Source organism: Gavialis gangeticus, unplaced genomic scaffold (assembly GCF_001723915.1).
Source record: "Gavialis gangeticus isolate Ggan-Ray unplaced genomic scaffold, GavGan_comp1, whole genome shotgun sequence".
Taxonomy (NCBI): Eukaryota; Metazoa; Chordata; order Crocodylia; family Gavialidae; genus Gavialis; species Gavialis gangeticus.
The window spans coordinates 41810309-41828497 of record NW_017728995.1 but is presented as its reverse complement, the minus strand read 5'-3'; the positions used below and the strand labels follow the sequence as shown (position 1 = coordinate 41828497).

At 42.9% G+C, this 18189-nt stretch overlaps 1 protein-coding gene across 1 annotated transcript in view; it reads right to left on the bottom strand.

Annotated features, from left to right (window-relative positions):
- SLC9A9 (solute carrier family 9 member A9) overlaps positions 1 to 17945 on the bottom strand; it is a 491595-nt gene extending 473650 nt beyond the window's left edge. Inside the window, exons 1-2 of the mRNA XM_019503549.1 lie at positions 17628 to 17945; positions 8713 to 8915 (exon numbers count right to left, since the gene is read on the bottom strand). Coding sequence (XP_019359094.1) covers positions 8713 to 8915; positions 17628 to 17802 — 378 coding nt within the window. The 5' untranslated portion in view covers positions 17803 to 17945. The remainder of the gene's footprint in view (positions 1 to 8712; positions 8916 to 17627) is intronic.
- Positions 17946 to 18189: the final 244 nt, after the last annotated feature.

Genomic DNA, 18189 nt, shown 5'->3' with positions numbered 1-18189 from the left:
ATCCAGCCATCTCTTGATGAGATCAGTTACAGTTTTTGAGTCATGAAAGGGAATTGCATGAAAAATACCTCAGCTACTTTAAAAATGGCTTTCCTTTTAATTCTACTATGGAAATATTTGCAGGTTTGTGTGGATAGAAGGTGAAGCTAGTGCTAATTTTCTCAGATGTCAAGATATAATACTTAGTATTCTCCAGGGCTAAGTACAGACAGTCAAAAAGCCCAAGGCTGAATCAGTTCAATCTTTGCAGATTTTTTAAAACTACATAGGTTGAACCAATAAGCAAGTGAACTGAAGTTCACTTTTCAAATGAAAGGAAGCCAGACCCCTGCAGTGGCCCATACGAAGAGCCGGGGGTGGGGGGTACTAGAGCACACCTCCCAGTCTGTTGGCCACTGCAGAGAGCCAGAGTCCTCTGATCCCCCAAGCCATGCCCCCTCCTCAGCTTCCATGACAGCTGAGTAAGAGGTGGGTGGGAAAAACCCACCCATCCTGCCTGGCATCAACACCCCCATTGGGAACAGTTTGGGGGGGAGAGGAAGCTGATTCTGGGGGCTTTACTGTTTCCCCCCACCCCCCAGCTGGGAATGGGGCTGGAATTTGCTAGACATGCCACTTCTCAGCCTCCCAGTCAGCTGAGGCAGCAGGGGATGGAAGTCTACACCTGAGCTTGGCTCTGCCTCAAGAGCAGGAAGCTAGGAGCCATGCCCACTTCTCAGCTGCCTGAGGTTGGCTGAGGGGAGTGGGGAAAGGAAAGCCCGCAGCATGGGCTTGACTCTGGTCTCAGAGTTGGAAGCCAGGAGTTGTGCTCACTCGTCAGCCTCTAGGCTAGAAGGTGGGGAGGAAGCCCACAGTGAGGCTTGGCTCCATCCCTCCCCAGAGCTGGGAGCAGGGCTGGAGTCTCCTAGTCATACCCCCAGTTGGCAGCCTCCAGGCAGACTGAGGGGAGAGGGGTGGAAGGGGAGCCTTGGCTCTTCTCCCCAGAGATGGGAGCCATGCCCCCTTCTTAGCCTCTGGACTGGCTGGGAGGTGGGAAGAACCCTGCATGGGGCTTGACCCTGCCCCCAGAGCCTGGAATTGGGAGCCATGCCCCCTTTTCAGTCTCCTAAGGAAGAGGGAGAAGCCTGTACCAGGGCTTGGGTCCTCCCCCCACCGCCCGAGCCAGGAGCAGCTTTGGAATCCCCTTGCCATGTCCCTTCTCAGTGACTGAACCAGCTGCATGGCTCTCAGCTCTGGAGGGCAGAGCTAAGCCCTGCTGCAGGCTTCTGTCCCTGCCCTGACCTCAGCTGGCCCAGAGGTTAAGGGGACATGGCAAGAGGACTCCAGCCCTTCTCCTGGCTTTGGTAGGGTGGACCCAAGTCCTGGTACAGGCTTTTCCTCTTCCCAGCCAACCCAGAGGCTGAGAAGGGGGCATGGCTCCTGGTGAGCCAAGCCCCAGTGCAGGCTTCTCCTTTCTCTCCTTCCCTAGCTTCCCTCTCCCCTCAGCCACCCCTGAGGCTGAGGAAGAACCATGAAGTCAGAGCTAGGGCTGGCCCATCCTATCCTGTGAAATCTGCAGCCGCAGGGGGCCCTGCAGCCAAGGGGCCCCCTGCATCCAGCTGCTTGCTACCCCCACTTCCCTGCCACCACTGCTGCCACCGCTGGCTTCATGTCGAGCTGCACCCCCCCTCCCCCCACTGCCATTGCTGCCAGCTTCTTAGGCTGCTTGCCACCCCACCCCCCACCCCTGCCGCCTTCTTCACATGAGGGGCCCCCAAAATTATATCTTGCAGGGGGTCCCAAAAATTGTGGGCTAGCCCTGTGCAGAGCCAAGCCCTGGTGCAGACTTTTTCCCATCACCTGCCCTCAGCCAGCCTGGAGGCTGAGAAGGGAGCATGGCTCCTGGCACCAGGCTCTGGGGGCAGATCCAAGCCCTGGTGCAGGGTTCTCCCCACCTCCCAGCCAACCCAGAGGCTGAGAAGGGGGCATGGCTGTTGGGGGCAGAGTCAGGCCCCTGCTGCAGACTCCCCCTCCCTTCCCCAAGCTGGCAGCACCCAGCTGGTGGTCTGGTGCAAGGCCAGAAGGGAACCCCCACCCCCATCCCCTCCTCAGCCACCCAGACTGATAGTGCTCCAGCTAGGGAGCAGAGGGGCAGGGCAGACCCTGCTCATTGGAGCAGATACCATAGCCCAGGGCTGCAAAGCATTATGGGATGCTGGGGGGACTGTAGGTTAACTTGAACCAGGAGGGGATCTGGGACAGAAGTTCCATCAACCAGTTCGACCTACATCAGTTAAGTTTGATACTACATCTAACCAGGTTTATCTCAAATCAGTTTCAGCAATTTTGAAAGCAGTTTATGTGCACTCAACTTCTACTCTGTTACAGGTTTAAACCGGTTTCTGATCACTTAAACTGGTTTATGTGTAAGTTGTTTCCCTAGCCCAGGAGTGATTTGAACTCAGAGATGCAGGCTTACTGCATAGCTAGAAAAATCCTTCACTGCATTTGTGTACAAATTAATGCAGTGCTTGACAGTAACATATCTATGATTAGACTATGCATTATTGGAAGGTTCCTGTAATAACAGGTACTAAACTTAATGTGCCACAATCAGTGCTACCTGTAATACCAGGACCTAAACTTAATGTGCTGTCATCAGTGCTACTGCACAGTAGCACCAGAACATGTTTTTTATGTGATGTTAATGTGCAGTATACTAATTCTACTGCACATTAGTGCATTACCATGGCTTTCGCCATGATGTGCTAATGCATAATGAAGCTGGTCTACTGCGCTTTCAGGGCATTTATAACCAGACCATTTTGTCCAGAAGTCCACTGCTTCTGAGCAGACTCAATCTGAGTTTGCTCCACATGCAAGCTGATGTGAACTGCACTGTGCCATGTGCAGTTGTATAAGTGGCAAAATGCATGGCAGTGCACAGAAAATGGAGGTGGTGTGCTTTTGAACTAAAGCACCTCTTATGTGTTTTAGTTCAAAAGCATGCCACCACCATTTTCTCAGTGCTGACGCACATTTAGGCACTTATACAACTGCAAAATTCCCTTAGTGTTTCGAGTAGATGCATCCAGTTTGACAGAATATCCAATGGGTTTAACAGATTTCGGGTTACCACCACATGACTTGAATGATATGGAGCCAGATTACTCTCTGTACAGAAATCTGCTTGGCACAGAATAGAGAATTTTTTCCTGATTCTCCAGGTGTGTTTTTTGCCTGCGTTACAGGCTGCTGTATATTATGCCATCCAGCTCTCAGTAGCAGTCTCCACAGGAATGTACATTAGCTAAGAACTGACAGAGCATAATTGTTCTCTCGGTTGCCCTGTCCTCAAGAAGCCCCTCATGCTCCTTCTCTTTCTTCTCATTGGGTTCCCTACACAAAGGTGGGCTGAATAGTTGGTACAAAACTTGGGAAACCAGCTTTACACCAATGGAATTCTCCCTCTGATGTGTGGCAAGGTTGGAGTATAGTGGAAAGAGGCCAGAACACAATAGGGAATTTAACCATAGTTTTGGCCACCATACGGAACACTTCTGTTCTCTGACTGCCATTGTAAAGAACAAAGACATTTAATAAGAATGGAAAAGTGTCGTGAGCTCAAAGTGCTTTCTTCAGTTCACAGCATGTTCTTTATTCATTCTCTAACAAAATGTGGGACAAAAACAATATATATGTTGGGTATGAAATAAGCCATCCATTAATACAGTTTTTCAAAGTGATGTTAGAATGAAGACAAGTTTAAAAAAACAAAGCAAAAGTTTTTATCTCTTATTCTGAGTAGAATACCTACATTCTCCATCAGGTTCAGGCACACAGAGATAGCACAGAAGTGTTTTGCATCCTTAACTTTGTTTCAAACAACTCTCAGATAATAAAATCCTGCATAACACATAGCACTGCTGGACAAAAAGCATTATTTTAATAAGCCTGTGTAAGCCACTGTTCTGTCTGAGGGCCCTATTATATTAAAATCTTTAAAAGAGACAGCATGTCATTAGCACAATGGCTTCCAGGTCCTTTGTTCAAATAAAGTGCATTTTCTTTATGGCTAGGATGTACTCAATGAATTATTTAGCTTCATAGCAATAAGACCTGACTGCAAAATTACTTCCGTCTTCTTACCAACAGATAGCTTGCTTCGATAAACAGGAAGTGGGAACTCAGCAAAATTTTTTACTGTTCTGCTTGCTTTGAATTATTAAACTGATGTGAACTGGCTGGCAAACAATGGGATGTAGTAAATTTAGCCATGCTGACAACTTTATGGAAAATGAAATGGAGAAAGAACTTTTTATCACTTACTCCTATGAACTGACTGTCTCAAATGTCACATTAATTTGGGAATTAAATCAGTAAATAAATGAAAGCTTTTTTTCTTAGGCTTCAGAAATCCTAATTGTATATTTCATTATTCAAAACAATTCTATGACATAACAAATATGTATTTATAAATCAAGGTACAGACTAATCCAACTGCTGTAAAGATTTAAGAAACTTTTATGCTGAATTTTGATTCCACACAAAAGAATCAAAAATCAGATCAGTGCAAGCATTTTTTATAAAGCTCTCCATGTAGCTTGCCTTGATTTTCTAGCCTTCTCTGATGTGTTTTCTGGCAGCATAGAGGCAATCCTCTTGCAGGAAAAGCCTAAAGACTCAGCAAAATCTGAATAAGTCTGAGTATCACAGTATTTCCCTGTCTCCACATGAGCTGGCTCTGAGAACCCACAGTTGATTTAATTCTTCCTAAGAGAGCCAACATTTTTGTAATAACTAAATGAAAATACATATAGGCAAGAAATTCAAATTAAAGTTTTAATCCTATCGATTTCTATGAACTGGCCTTATATCTACATGAAACTCTGCCTATGCAGTAGCTCGTTACTACTGCGCAGTAGCATTGCATGGCACAAAGCAATGCCTTTGCTAAATGACTTTGCAGAAACAACTATGCAGTCAGTGTCTCATGTACGTGCAGCCAATATGTATGTGTTTTAAATGATTGGCAGTGTAAAAGTAATGTAGCCATGATGGTCCAGAAATTGCAAGTGGCAAGGATTTCTTAGGGTGATGTTTTATTGGACCAACTGGATAGTTGAGATACAGTCAGACAGGCTTTCAAATGAATGTTTTACATTCAACAGCTTGTCTAACTCTATCCCAGCTATACAGTTAGTTCAGTAAAAGAAATCACACTAAGGTATCCTTGCCTCTTGCATCTTTTAAAAAATGTTTGCCATAATAACATACAGGTAAGTGAATTTTAAGGCTGAATCACATCAAGGAGTTTTGAAGTCATATAGCCCTAGTGTATAATAATAAAGTACTGTTCTGGTTGGAGTCTTCATGTGCATGTGTGTTTTATATCTTGTTTTAACATGAGAAACAGAATATTAAAATGTTAATTTTAATTTTCTCTGTCCTCACATTTGTTCCATTTTCCCATTTTCACTCACTTAAAGAGGCACAGAAAACAGAGGTTCATAGACTAATAGACTGTTAGGGACTGGAAGGGACCCTGTAAATCATTGGGTCCAGCCCCCCTGCTCTAGGCTGGAAGGCAACTGGGGTTAGGTGACCCCAGCGAGGTGACTGTCCAGTTTGCTCTTGAAACCTCCAGGACAGGTGACTGCACCACCTCTGGAGGGAGCTTATTCCACAGTCTGGACACCATGACTGTGAAGGAGTTTTTCCTGGTATTAAGCCTGAAGTGGCCTTCCAGGAGTTTGTATCCAGTGGTCCTGGTCTTCCCCAGGAGTGCCCTAGTGAACAGTTGTTCACCAAGCTCCTAATGCACTCCTCTGATATCAAGGTAAGCCACTATCAAGTCCCCTCTCAACCTTCTCTTCTTTAGGCTAAAGATGCCCAGGTCCCTCAGCTTTTCCTCGTATGGCTTGCCTTGCAAGTCCCTGATCATATGGGTGGCTCTTTTCTGGACACTCTCAAGTTTTTCCATGTTCTTATTGAAGTGCGGCGCCCAGAACTAGACGCAGTACTCCAACTGCTGTCTCACCAGTGCCGAGTACAGCAGGAGTATCACTTCCTTAGTTTTACATAAGAGGCAGCGGTTGATGCATGCCAGTGTGTCATTTGCCCTGCTAACCACCGCCTTGCACTGATGGCTTATATTCATATGATGGCTGATCATTACCCCTAGGTCCTTTTGGGCTGTGGTGCAAGTCAAGTTGTTACCACCGAGCCTGTATGTATGTTGAGGGTTGTTTGCCCTCAGATGGAGCACCTTACACTTGGAAGTGTTAAACTTCATCTGGTTCTGGTCTCCCCAACTCTTGAGCCTGTCTAGGTTCGCCTGTATCTGCAACCTATCTTCTGACGTGACCGCACTGCCCCATAACCTGGTTGTCTGCAAACTTGGCCAGTAAGCTTTTCACTCCCCCATCCAAATTATTGATAAAGATGTTGAAAAGCACCGTTCAAGCACAGACCCCTGAGGGACACCACTAGCCACTTCATGCCAGGACAACACAGATCCATTCATGAGAACTCTCTGGGTCCTACCCTGTAGCCAGTTTCCCACCCGCTGAACTGTCGAGCAGTTGAGCCTGCAATCTTCCAGTTTTCCCACAAGGATATCATGGGATCCTAGATCAAAAGCCTTTCGGAAGTCTAGGTATATAGTGTATTCCATGTCTCCTGTGTCCAGGTGGCAAGAGACCTGATCCTAGAAGGAGATAAGATTGGTAGGACAAGACCTACCCCAACAAAGCCATGCTGGCTGTCATTCAGAAACTTACCTTCTGCGAGCATATCGCACACAGAATCTGTAATGAGCTTTTCCAGGATTTCCCCTGGAATGGAGGTGAGACTGATTGGCCTATAGTTGCCTGGGTCCTCCCTCTTCCCCTTCCTGAAGATGGGCACAATGTTGGCCCTCTTCCACTCATCAGGGATTTCCCCGGTGCACCACAAATTCTAAAAGAGCTTTGCCAGGGGTTCTGCGATGACTCAGTCAGCTCCTTCAGCACTCTCGGATGGAGTCCATCTAGTCCTGACTTATAAAGGTCTAGCTTTTCTAATTGGTATTACAACAACTCAGCATCCACAGTGGGGAGGCTGTCAGTCCCGGCATGTCCCCTAAGGCTAATAGGGGACATGCCGGGACTGACAGCCTCCCAATATTGCTTGACATTCCCTATGGTCCGGTGAAATACCAAAGCAAAGTGGGCATTCAGGAGTTCAGTTTTTTCCTGAATGTCAGTTTCCAGCTGTCCCGAGGTGTTAAGCAGGGGTCCCGCACTTCCGTTTGTGCGGGACCTAAAGAAGGACTTCTTATTATTCTTGATGCCCGTAGCTAAACTAAATTCCATCTCTGCCTTGGCTTTCCTGATCATTTCCCTACAAGTGCTGTTGTATAGTCCTCCTTGAGGACCATCCCTAGCTTCCACTGTGCGTACACCTGTTTTTTCTTTTTTAAGAGGACCACAATTAAGCCAGGAGGGCTTGCCAGCCCTTCTGCTGCTTTTCCTCTCTTGCAGGAATGATTTTCTTTTGTGCTTTGAGGATCATATCCTTGAGCAGTGACCATTCTTTGTGCACCCCATTGGCCTTCCCTTCCTGGTCCTGCAATGCCTCCCCTACTAATGGTCTGAGCCTGTCAAAGTCAGCATTTTTGAAGTCCAGGACTTCAATCCTGCTGGTTGATTTAGTGACCCTGTGGTGGATGGTGAACCTGATAATTTCATGGTTGCTGTTGCCCAGGTTACCCTCAATGTTCAAGCCACACAGCAGATCATCTCCTTTGGCCAAGACCAAGTCTAGGAGAGCGTTACCTCTGGTTGGCCCTTGCACTTCTTGGTCAGGAAGAACTCCTTGATCACAGTCAAGGAACTGCATGAATGATCGGACCTAGCCAAGTGTTCCTCCCAATCTATGTCTGGATAATTGAAGTCACCCATGACAACCAAGTCCCTTGCATGTGTGGCCTCTGTCAGTTCTTGAGAGAACTCCAGATCCAGCTCCTCCCCTTGGTTTGGTGGCCTGTAGTAAACGCCTACAGTTAGGTTTCTCTCACCTTGCCCCCAATAGCTTGACCCAGAGGGTTTCAAGCTGCTTATCTTTGGAGCCAATGCCAGCCTCCAGAGAGGTGTACTGCTCTCTCAGGTAGAGAGCTACCCCTCTGCCTTTTCTCCCTACTCTGTCCCTTCTGTGCATGGTGTAGCCCTCTGCAGCTACACTCAAATCATGCAAGGAGTCCCACCAATTTGTTGGGGGCTGCAAGGGAGGAGAAATTTAGACTTTCAAATGCAGAATTATATTTTAATTTTTCAAAGGATGCTGCTTAAACTATGGAAATATGCCTTTGCAAATAGCTTATTTAATGACTAATATGGAGAAATGTATTGAATGCATTACTTACTAATGATTTAACCATATCTTCTCAAAATGGAGTCCATATTTGTGGGTGATGGCATTATCATGTATTGGAGATGACTCAGACAGTTATTTGGAAAGCAGCACAGTTGACATAAATAATTATTTTTCTGCTAGGTAATGGTTAATCTTCTACTATATTTTTTTGCTTTTTATTATCCATTTGCCTTTATCTACCTTCTTTATCACCTTAAAGTTGGACTAACATGTCTATTTTACATCAAATATAGGGCATATTCTCTTTTCACACTGGTGTAAATCGGGGGAGCAGGAACTCACAGATTTTCTAAGGCATACAAAGTCAATTCCTCTTACCTTTTGAAGTATTGCATTGCCTTGGTGAGCATTGATGTTGTATTTGCTGACTTCTCTTTTGTACTGATATTCATATACTTGGTTTGTTACATTAACAAATAGTGTTGGTGGGCCAAATTTCAGCTTATCACATTCATAGACGGTTCCATTTTCAAATGTTGATGGTTTTGTTGCATATCGTAGTATCAATCCCATTATGAGACCTAAAAAACAAAAACAAGACAAAGTGCTAATATATTGCAGGTTCTTGATTCAAAACTGTTTGTTGTCACAGAGAGGTAATGAGCACCTGTTTCTTAATGTAGCCACCCCCTACTATAGAGGGTCTCCTTTATCAGTAGCATTAACACTGGGCTATGTTGTGTGCAGTATTATATGGATGCATATGAAGTATTCAGATGAAAATGGACACATTTGGAAGAACACAGAAGTGGCCATCTGGTTTTTACAGGCACTCAGGACTGTCCCCATGTCTGTGATCTTGGTACCAAGGTCAATTTAATATTGTTGATAACCTAGTTGCTCAAATACTATATGGCCAACAGGGCATGTGTGTTTGTGTGACTAATATAGTTCATTTTTTATTTTCTGAGGAAATCATTTACACACTTCTTGAGGCCCCCCAGTATATTCTGCCTTCTGTAAGGAGATGTATTAATGTATGATGCTAAATAAAACAACAACAAAAAATAGTAAGAAAGAAAAGAAGGATGCTCTTGTGATTAAGGTCCCCAAAGACTTGGTTTAGTTCTTGTCACTGAGTTCCTGTGTGATGCTTGTCTGGTCACAAACCCTATGACTCAATTGTAAGAATCTCTCTGAAGCATCTGAAGGTGCTTTGAGAACAAATTTATAAACACTTGGGGAATGCTCCGATATAATATTAATACATGTAATTTAGGAACCTATTTATATAGCTTTATTAGAATCTGGTGAAGCATCGGTTCCTCTACACATGCAATTAATGCTATTTAGACTTATTGGGCAGTAATTTACTGTGCAGTAAGCCAGCCCTGGGAAGGTATCTACATGTGCAGGGGGAGCTGCAGGCTCTGGATGCAGCTGCCTGGTTGCCAGGCCTCTCTAGGGTGTGGGAGAGGGAGGCAGGCTCCTCTGCTGCCCAATTTGGGGCCTGAGCTTCTCTTCCCTGAGGTTGGGAATGCTTCCATTGCTGGTGCTGCCTCTAGTAGTGACTTCAGGTGCTGTCAAGTCCACCCATGTACCCACAGCAGAGAGGCATGATGCCCAGAGGGTCAGGCCAGTGGCCTGTGGGACTACTGGAGTAGGCACAGTGCCCAGGGGCCAAGGAGCACCTGCTACAGGCCCAGGGTCAGGCTGGGGTTCTGCAGCACTCACTGTTGCAGCCAGTACATGCCCACACACCAGTGCACAGTGGCCAGTGGTGGGAATCAGCTGGCTCATGCCCCAGGGGTCAAGCCAGGGGTCTAAAGGCCAGCCAGGGACTGCTACAGAGCCACTCCTGCCCTGTAGCTAGAAGGACTCTCAGCCATGCTGCACTGCCCCAGGCAGGAGGCTGGCTCTCTGCTGGTCTGGTCAGGGGAGGTGCAAAGCTGTGGGGCTGGGGGGACTATGAGTTACTTGAATCTGGAGCGGATTTGGGACAGAAATTCAAAAAACCAATTTAACCTAAATCATTTAAGTGTGTGTGATACTACATCCATCAAGGTTTATCTTAAACTCGTTTCAGGCATTTTGAAAGTGGTGTATGTACATTGAACTTCTGTTATGTTACAGATTTGAACTGGTTTCTGATCACTTATGCTACTTTATGTGTAATTTCTGTCCCTAGCCTATGAGTCTAAGTCTTGTGGGGTGAAGGGAATGGGAGAAATGAAGTAGGCATTTGAAATCCCAATATAAACATACATAGAACAGTAGCCACCTCAAGAGTTCAACAAAAATTAGAAGTCAAACTGCAGGAAACTATGAACTGGTTGGAAACAGTTTTAGATAGTTGGTTCTGACTTCAGGTGATTTAACCTCTAGGAAGAACCATCAGTCTCACAAAGTATCATTACAGGTTGAACATTCACTTTGAAATATAAATGCAGAAATGTGGATCTTCCCACTGTCTGCTTTCTTACCCCTCTTGATTCTCCTGGCCCCATCTTCATCTTCTCCTTCCTTGCCCTCTCATAATTTACTCCATTTGTACCCCTGTACTCCTGCATACCTCCACAATTTCCTTATCCCTTATATTAACTTAATACCTACACCATCTTGCCCTGCTTTCCATACCTAGATACCTGCCCAGTATCTGACATACCTCCACATATCTCCCTGCTTTGTTTTAGTACATAAGGTAGCCCTCTCTTTTCCTGTAGAAAAAAATGAGAAACGGTTGCCATCTTTACTAGAGATAGCCTCACTTCCATATACAAAGGCTAAAGGGAAATGGCAGACATTTTAGCTGAGCGAGATCAGTGTTGTCAATCTTATATACTCAAAAATCATGAGTTAGGCCTCCCAAAATCATTAGATTTTTAAAATTAATAAATTTGGGGGTTTTTTTTCTTCTCTAAGTTCTGGGGCTGGGTCATATTTTCAAATTTTCCTCCTAGGTACTTAAAAAAAGCTAAAATTCTAACTTTGTTTCCAGAAACCAGGATTTTATATAAAAAAAATTACTTATTTTGAGAATTGCAAAAAATTACAAGATTTGACAGCACTGGAAGACTGTGTTTTCAGTCTGTAGTTTCTATATTTTGCCTTCATAGTCTCTATGCTGTAATTAGACTGCTGAAAGATTTTGAGATTCTTAGAATATATGCTGCCTAAAAAACTATGAATTGCTTGATATTTAAATGTATGGAAACAACTTTGTTCCTAGTAATACTAGTGCAATTTATGTTATTGTTGAAATATGCTTTCAAACAGCAGTGCCAAGCTTAAGCCATGGGGGCAGCTATTACTTGGTGTCCTGGAAGGGCATGGTATCTTCAACAGCAGGCACAACCAACCTTTTGAAACAGTTTTATGGGTAGAAACAAAAGTTTGTTCTTCCAGTTTTGTAGATACTGGGCACATCTACACATTCATTAATGCACTTTAGGTAATGTGCATTAAATTTAGTACCTCTGCTGCGAGGTACTAGAAAAAGGCACATTAGCCTATTTTAATGTGCATTAGCTAAAGACCATGTTTTTGTGACACTTTAATGTGCATAAAAATGGGCTAATGTACATTAAAGCACATATGTAGACACAGCCAACTAAGGACCAAAATGTATTCCAATATGTAAAGTAACCCAGGTGCATATGTGTTTTAAACAAAGTTTTTTAAGGTCTTAAATTCATGATTAATGTTGCTGTACAAATATAAAAATCAAGGGAGACACAACTGGATCAAGGCTGGCTTCTGCTGCTTACTTCCCTTACTTGGGATCCTAGTCCCAAAAGCAATATAGATAATGCAGGTAGGATAATGCAGATACTTAATAGCATTAGGGCAGAAAATGTAGGCATTTTTGTGAGTATTCAGCAGCACACATGCAGCAGATGAATGCATTAAGTGCAGCAGATGTTGACAATCAATATTCCCATAGCATTAATGGAGTTCCTATGCTCTGTGCAGCTCTCAAAGGAACATTATGATGTCTTAAATTTGAACAAAGTATGGATGGATTCAAGTCCCTTGATTCAGAAAACTGAGTGCTCCATAAAAGGATCTGTCAAAGACTATTGCTATATTACTACAACTTGTTTCTGAGTCAGTGTAAAAGGTGGAATCATATTGTTCTTTAATAAATATACCCAGCCATCTGATTTAAAAATATAGGGAATATAAAACTGAAGAAAATAATATTTAATATATTTATTTATGTATCATTACACTATCTGTGAACTTTCCACTTTATAGAGATTATTGTTTAATATTTCTTTTATCATAGAACTTACAGGTCTATTCAGTTTCTAATTGAAATCACCCATTTTTTTAAAATACAGGCCAAAAATAAGATAAAATAACTTAGAAAGCATTCTGTATGACTTCCGTTAACTTTCCACTTATGCTATTCTTATCTATTGCTTAAAGGGGTTTGAAATAGGTTCTAAAGGGGCATTCAGAATACATCTAATATAGACAAACTAGTGTAAATTTTTCCATTTCCCTTGAAGCTACTATTCCATGATGCTACATTTAAACCTAGAAATATTATTTAACAGTTCTATGTGCTTAATATGCTTGGATCCCCAGGCAAAAACACATCTCAGCTACCTGATACAGTCATTAGAACTCTTAACCTTCCATTGATTTCAGCAGTGAAGCTGTTCAAAATAAATAATTTTATAAGGACAAGTCAGAAAATATGTAGAACCAAGAAATCATCCATATTTTTACAAAGAGATAACATGTTGCTGTGCTTTGAACACAAGGGTTCAAACAATATAGATTAAAATCATAACTTCTTATCAGTTGAGCATAGAGTTAGTCATTAATGCAGTTTCATTATGCAAAGCTGAACTTGAGAGTACTCAGCATGGAGTAGAAATCAGTCCCCAATAATCTAGGCCTCAGCATCCAATTATATCTCTCATTTGTCTCCCAGGTTCCTTTTACCTACAGCATTTTCCTTCAGTGACTAGCACTGAAGTTACACATAATTCCTTTTTGAAGTACGTCTGGAGAGAAAACAGAAAGGACATAATTTAAAGTGACAGACTCAAAGAAATCCCATATAATTTTCTTATGCTATGAGTAGGCTTGGCAGAATTCAAAGTTTTCTTATAGTTTTGACAGATAATATCAATGTTTATTTTTAAGCATTTATTTCAATTTTTTATCCATTTAAATGTCTAGGATTGCATGAAATAAGGGGTGTGCCGGGGTAAGGACTGCCATCAGCTGAGCAGCAGAGCTGTGATCAGTCCTGGCTCTGCTTGCCCATAGCTCCCTCATCTACTTTGTCACTTCCTCTTCTTTTGTTCCCAGCCCCCTGGGTTTCCTGGAGTTGCAGTCCAAACTAGTCAGCATGGTTCTGCTCCCCGTCATCACACATTCCATCAGCCATCATTTTTTTTATATCCCTTTTATACAAATTTTGATTATTAACAATGGAAACATTTTTTCATCGGTCTGTGTGAGGTGAAATCGATGTTTATCAATGTTTACCAATAAAAATAAAATCTGCTAAGCCTAGTTGTGAGACTGTGTGTCTCTCGGCAAAATCCCACCCCAGTTAGAGCCCAATCATGTTTCCATTGATGTCAATAGGAATTTTTCCAATTACTTCAGTGGAAACAGGATCAAACCCTTGCTTACAAATGACAGCATTAAAAGAGAGCTCTAAGGTCAGCAAAACCAAACTCTCAAGTTAAACAAGCTTATCCTCCAGTGTAGATTTTATCAATCAACACCCTGACTAAGCACTAGCTCAAACCAGAGGATATACTCATGATTCTACTTGGAGTCAATTTATTTAATCAAATTGCACAGAAGAAATGCATTCAATGACACCTGTGCCAATATATAGCAAACTTCAGAAATGGGGCTTTATGCGGGGGCAAAGTGGGCATAAAACACTCTGAGCCACTTTTAAGTAGCTGGTATTGATTTATTCCAGTTATCATGAAGTCTTGATTATGAAAGGCCAGTTTCCTTTACATAAACCTATTCTACACTGCCAAGCATCCCTAAAGCTGTATTCAGCACTACTAAGGGTAGGAAGGCATTCAAGCTTATAAGACTATAGGTGCAGCTCCCCAGTCTAAATCATGGCATGTCACAGAAAATGCCATGAGTCAGACAGATCCTCCCAGCCCAACAGGTGATAGCTTTTGGGTTGTGGGGGTGGGGATAGAGCTCCAACTTGGAGCTGATCTAGAGAGAGGCCGCATCTGTGCGGCCGTGCCCCACCTCTGCCAGCCTCCAGTGCTGTCTCAGGATGGGCGGGAGAAGGCAGAGGAGGGAAGCCCAGCCTGCACTGAAGTTGGGGGGCAACCTCCCTTCCTTTCCCCACCTCCTATTCTGAAAACAGTGCTGGGACCAGAGCTGGGTGTCCAGACACAACTTAATGAAGTGCCTTAATGAAGCGTCATTAGGGTTCAGATGGTCACAAGATTAGACCCTTTTAAAGCACTCTGCAGCTGTGCATTTGTGTTTGGTCATGGCTATAGAGCACTTTCAGGGACCAGATCAGACAAAAATTGTCACTTCTGTCTGCGCCCTACATGAATGGGCATTTCCCCTTTTCTTAGATCTGTCATAAATAATGCAAGACTAAATGGACTAATTTATTTACAACCAGAAGGAATGTGTCTTTTGTTCAGGAGTTGATTAATAATACAGAGCTCTACCCAGGCAGAAGTACAGGGCCCTAAACTGGCAATTACATTCAAATGACCTCAAAAAGGGATATTCTTTAAAATATATTAACAGCTACACAAATTGCAAAGCAAAAGACAAGTATTTTGCAATATTAGAACTGAAAATATTATCAAAAGTAGGCTCTCAGAAACTACAGTGATAGGCAGCAAGCAGTATAGAACCCTAAGACAGAAAACATCCTAAAATGGGCTGACTTGTTCTATAAAATTGTATTGTTATATCAGAGATATCAAAGATAGAGCCTGCAAGCTGGATACAGCCTGTGGAACTCTATCAGGTGGCCTTGAGTGGATCCACATGCTGCATGTGATGGGCACTGGATTGGCTCCATGTGCTGCACATGATGTATGGGGCTGCTTTGGAATGTGTACTGCATATGGTGCCCACGTGGAGCCAGACTGGGATGTGCTGTACATGGTGCACACACAGGGCTGGTCCAGGGCACACTGCATGTATGCTGCACGTGGCACTTATGCGGGACTAGTCTGGTACATATGCTGCATGCAGCACAAGTATTGAGCCAGTCCAAAGTGCATGGTGCATACAGTGCCTACTTGGGTAGTACAGGATGTGCACTGCACATAGTTCCTGCACTAGGCTGGCCCCACATGCTGGATCTGGCATGGTGGGGCTGGTCAGTGGGCCTGATTCAGCCCATGGACCAGCTATGCACTGTTCATTTGGCCCACAGGGTTAGATGAGTTTGACATCCCTGAGCTATACTGTTACAGGAAACCGTACAAAAGCAGGATAGGAAACCAGAAGAAGAGTCTCTCCTGTTGTCATATGAAAAATGTCGTATTTTATAGGTTGGAAATGAAAGTATTATAAAGTATTTAGTGATTCTTGCATCAGACTTTAAAAGAAAAACAACTTTTTTTTGCATATAACTATCAGCAATTACAAGTGGTTTCTACAGTATGACAAGTATCTAGTTAAGTACAATGTATATGAGGCAGAATCAGTGACCTTACAACATTAGTGAGAACTACCTTCAGTCAGGCAGAGATAATGCTTCAAAATCTCCAGATTTTTTAGAGGCATATTTGCCTGTGACATGGGAAAAAAGACTCCAGATACTAAAGATACAAACAGGGCATACTGTCACAAGTTCCTTTCGCTCCCTCTCTTTGTCATTAAGCTTTACAATGTTACCTTATGAAACATAATCTTTTCAGAATTGAAAGCAGGGGGAGGTGTGAAAGAAGCGATCGCTCATCTTCCTTACCCACGTGATCAGAATTGCACGATTGGCCTGATATGGGAGGTTCTTGTTTGTTTGCTTTCCTCTGAAGCACCACTTCAGGCAGGAAATGAATTACCCTAGAAAAGCATCTGATGCAGTAAGACAAATCCTGTGTTCCAGTGACTTTTCAGGGAGCATTTGCTTTACTGATAGTTTTAAATGGATAATGCCCTAATCCTCCTATGACCTGTAACCATCTCTGCCTTTAAAATATCCCTCTGACATGCAACTAGCTACTAGCCTTCTAAAATGGAAGCTTCAATGGTCTTAAAATTTAGGGGCCATATTTTCCCCTGGGTTCCACGCATGCAATTGGATAGTGCACCTGGCATCATGGTGCCACCTTACAGATGGCTAACTGCTTCTGTCTTTCAGGTTAATCAAGTACTTTTTTTAAATGTGCAACCTTAGCACCACCTGATTAGGGCTGCACATTTCTAATGCATGTGACAGCATCCTGACATACTTAAGAAAGCCAGAGTGATGGATGGTTTGGGACCTAGATGCAGAATGTTTAATATGCTGATTTGTATCCCTTTCTCAGCTTTGATAATGTCATTCGAGCATGTATTTTGTGGAAAATGAAATGCAAACCATGCAGTTTTTTCTGAAAGTGAAACAAGAGTGAAAGGGATGTCAGAAAGAAATAACTACAAGCCCACACCCACCATCATACCCACTGTTAAACTGACAAGAGACCTTCATGGCAGCAGGCTACACAGAGGTGTCTATGTATGATATACACAATATAGGAAAGCCACATAAGACTAGGTTACAACTAGACACGGAAATTGATGTGACAATACAATGAAAGCATTTGGGGAGAGCCAGAATGGCATTTTTCAAAATCTGTTTTTTTTACAACAGAAGGAAAACAACCCAACAACCTTCAGCTAGTGGAAAGTGCACTACATCACAGCTGAATCTACAAAGATGCTACAAGGTCATACATGAATCTTGCTGTGACCTCTCTGGACAGAGTGTTAATATGAAGCATCTCTTTCAACCTGGCATTTCATTTTTATGAAAGAAGTATATTCCTATACTCCCAAAGTGTCATCAGATTCAGTTTGCCTGGGAGGTCCATTATTATTTGCACATCCTGAGGATAACCTGCTCATGACATTTACTCCCTTGATGAGTCAGCCTCTAGCTGCTTCATGAGAGAGGATGAGTAACATGTATTACTTTACTGAACACTTCAAGGGGCTGGTAACATTTCATTCAGCACATTTTCTTTGCTTTGTCAGCACTTGAGCTCAAGTGTCTAATTATACACACGCAACAAGTTTAACAGTAAAGTAGGACTTGAATTTATACTTACCATACACCATGGCTCCTCCTGTTTCATGCAAGAAGCGGAATCGATGATTTTTAAATAACCAAATTGTTAATATTGTAAGGATGAGCAAAAAGTTAAAGACCAGCAACTCCACAGCTCCCTGATGATAAAACGGATCCTCATTTTTCACTGACATATATTTCTTCAAATTCTCCATTTCATTCCTCTTATGGGATTTCTTTCTTTCTTTCTTTCTTCAATCAACTTTGGTAAAAAAAAAAAAAGTCTAGACACTACTGAAGTTCACAACAAACACATCTGCTTTATTTGCAGCCTCTCGGCAAACTGCCCCAGCTCAGGATTCAGCTGGGTTTTAGTTACAACTTCCTGTTTCTCTCTTAAAGCTGCCCTGTCTTATTTTTAATGTTATAATTGCATCTCTACATTGTACTTGGTTTAGATGGAGATGCAAAAATCTTATGCTGCCTGAGGCTTGATTAACTTCTGTGTGTGCAAAATTATACTCTATATGTGATGCTTTGTTTTTGTAATTTAAGAGATGCTATCATTTAAAAAATCATATAACATGCTGAACAAATGGCAT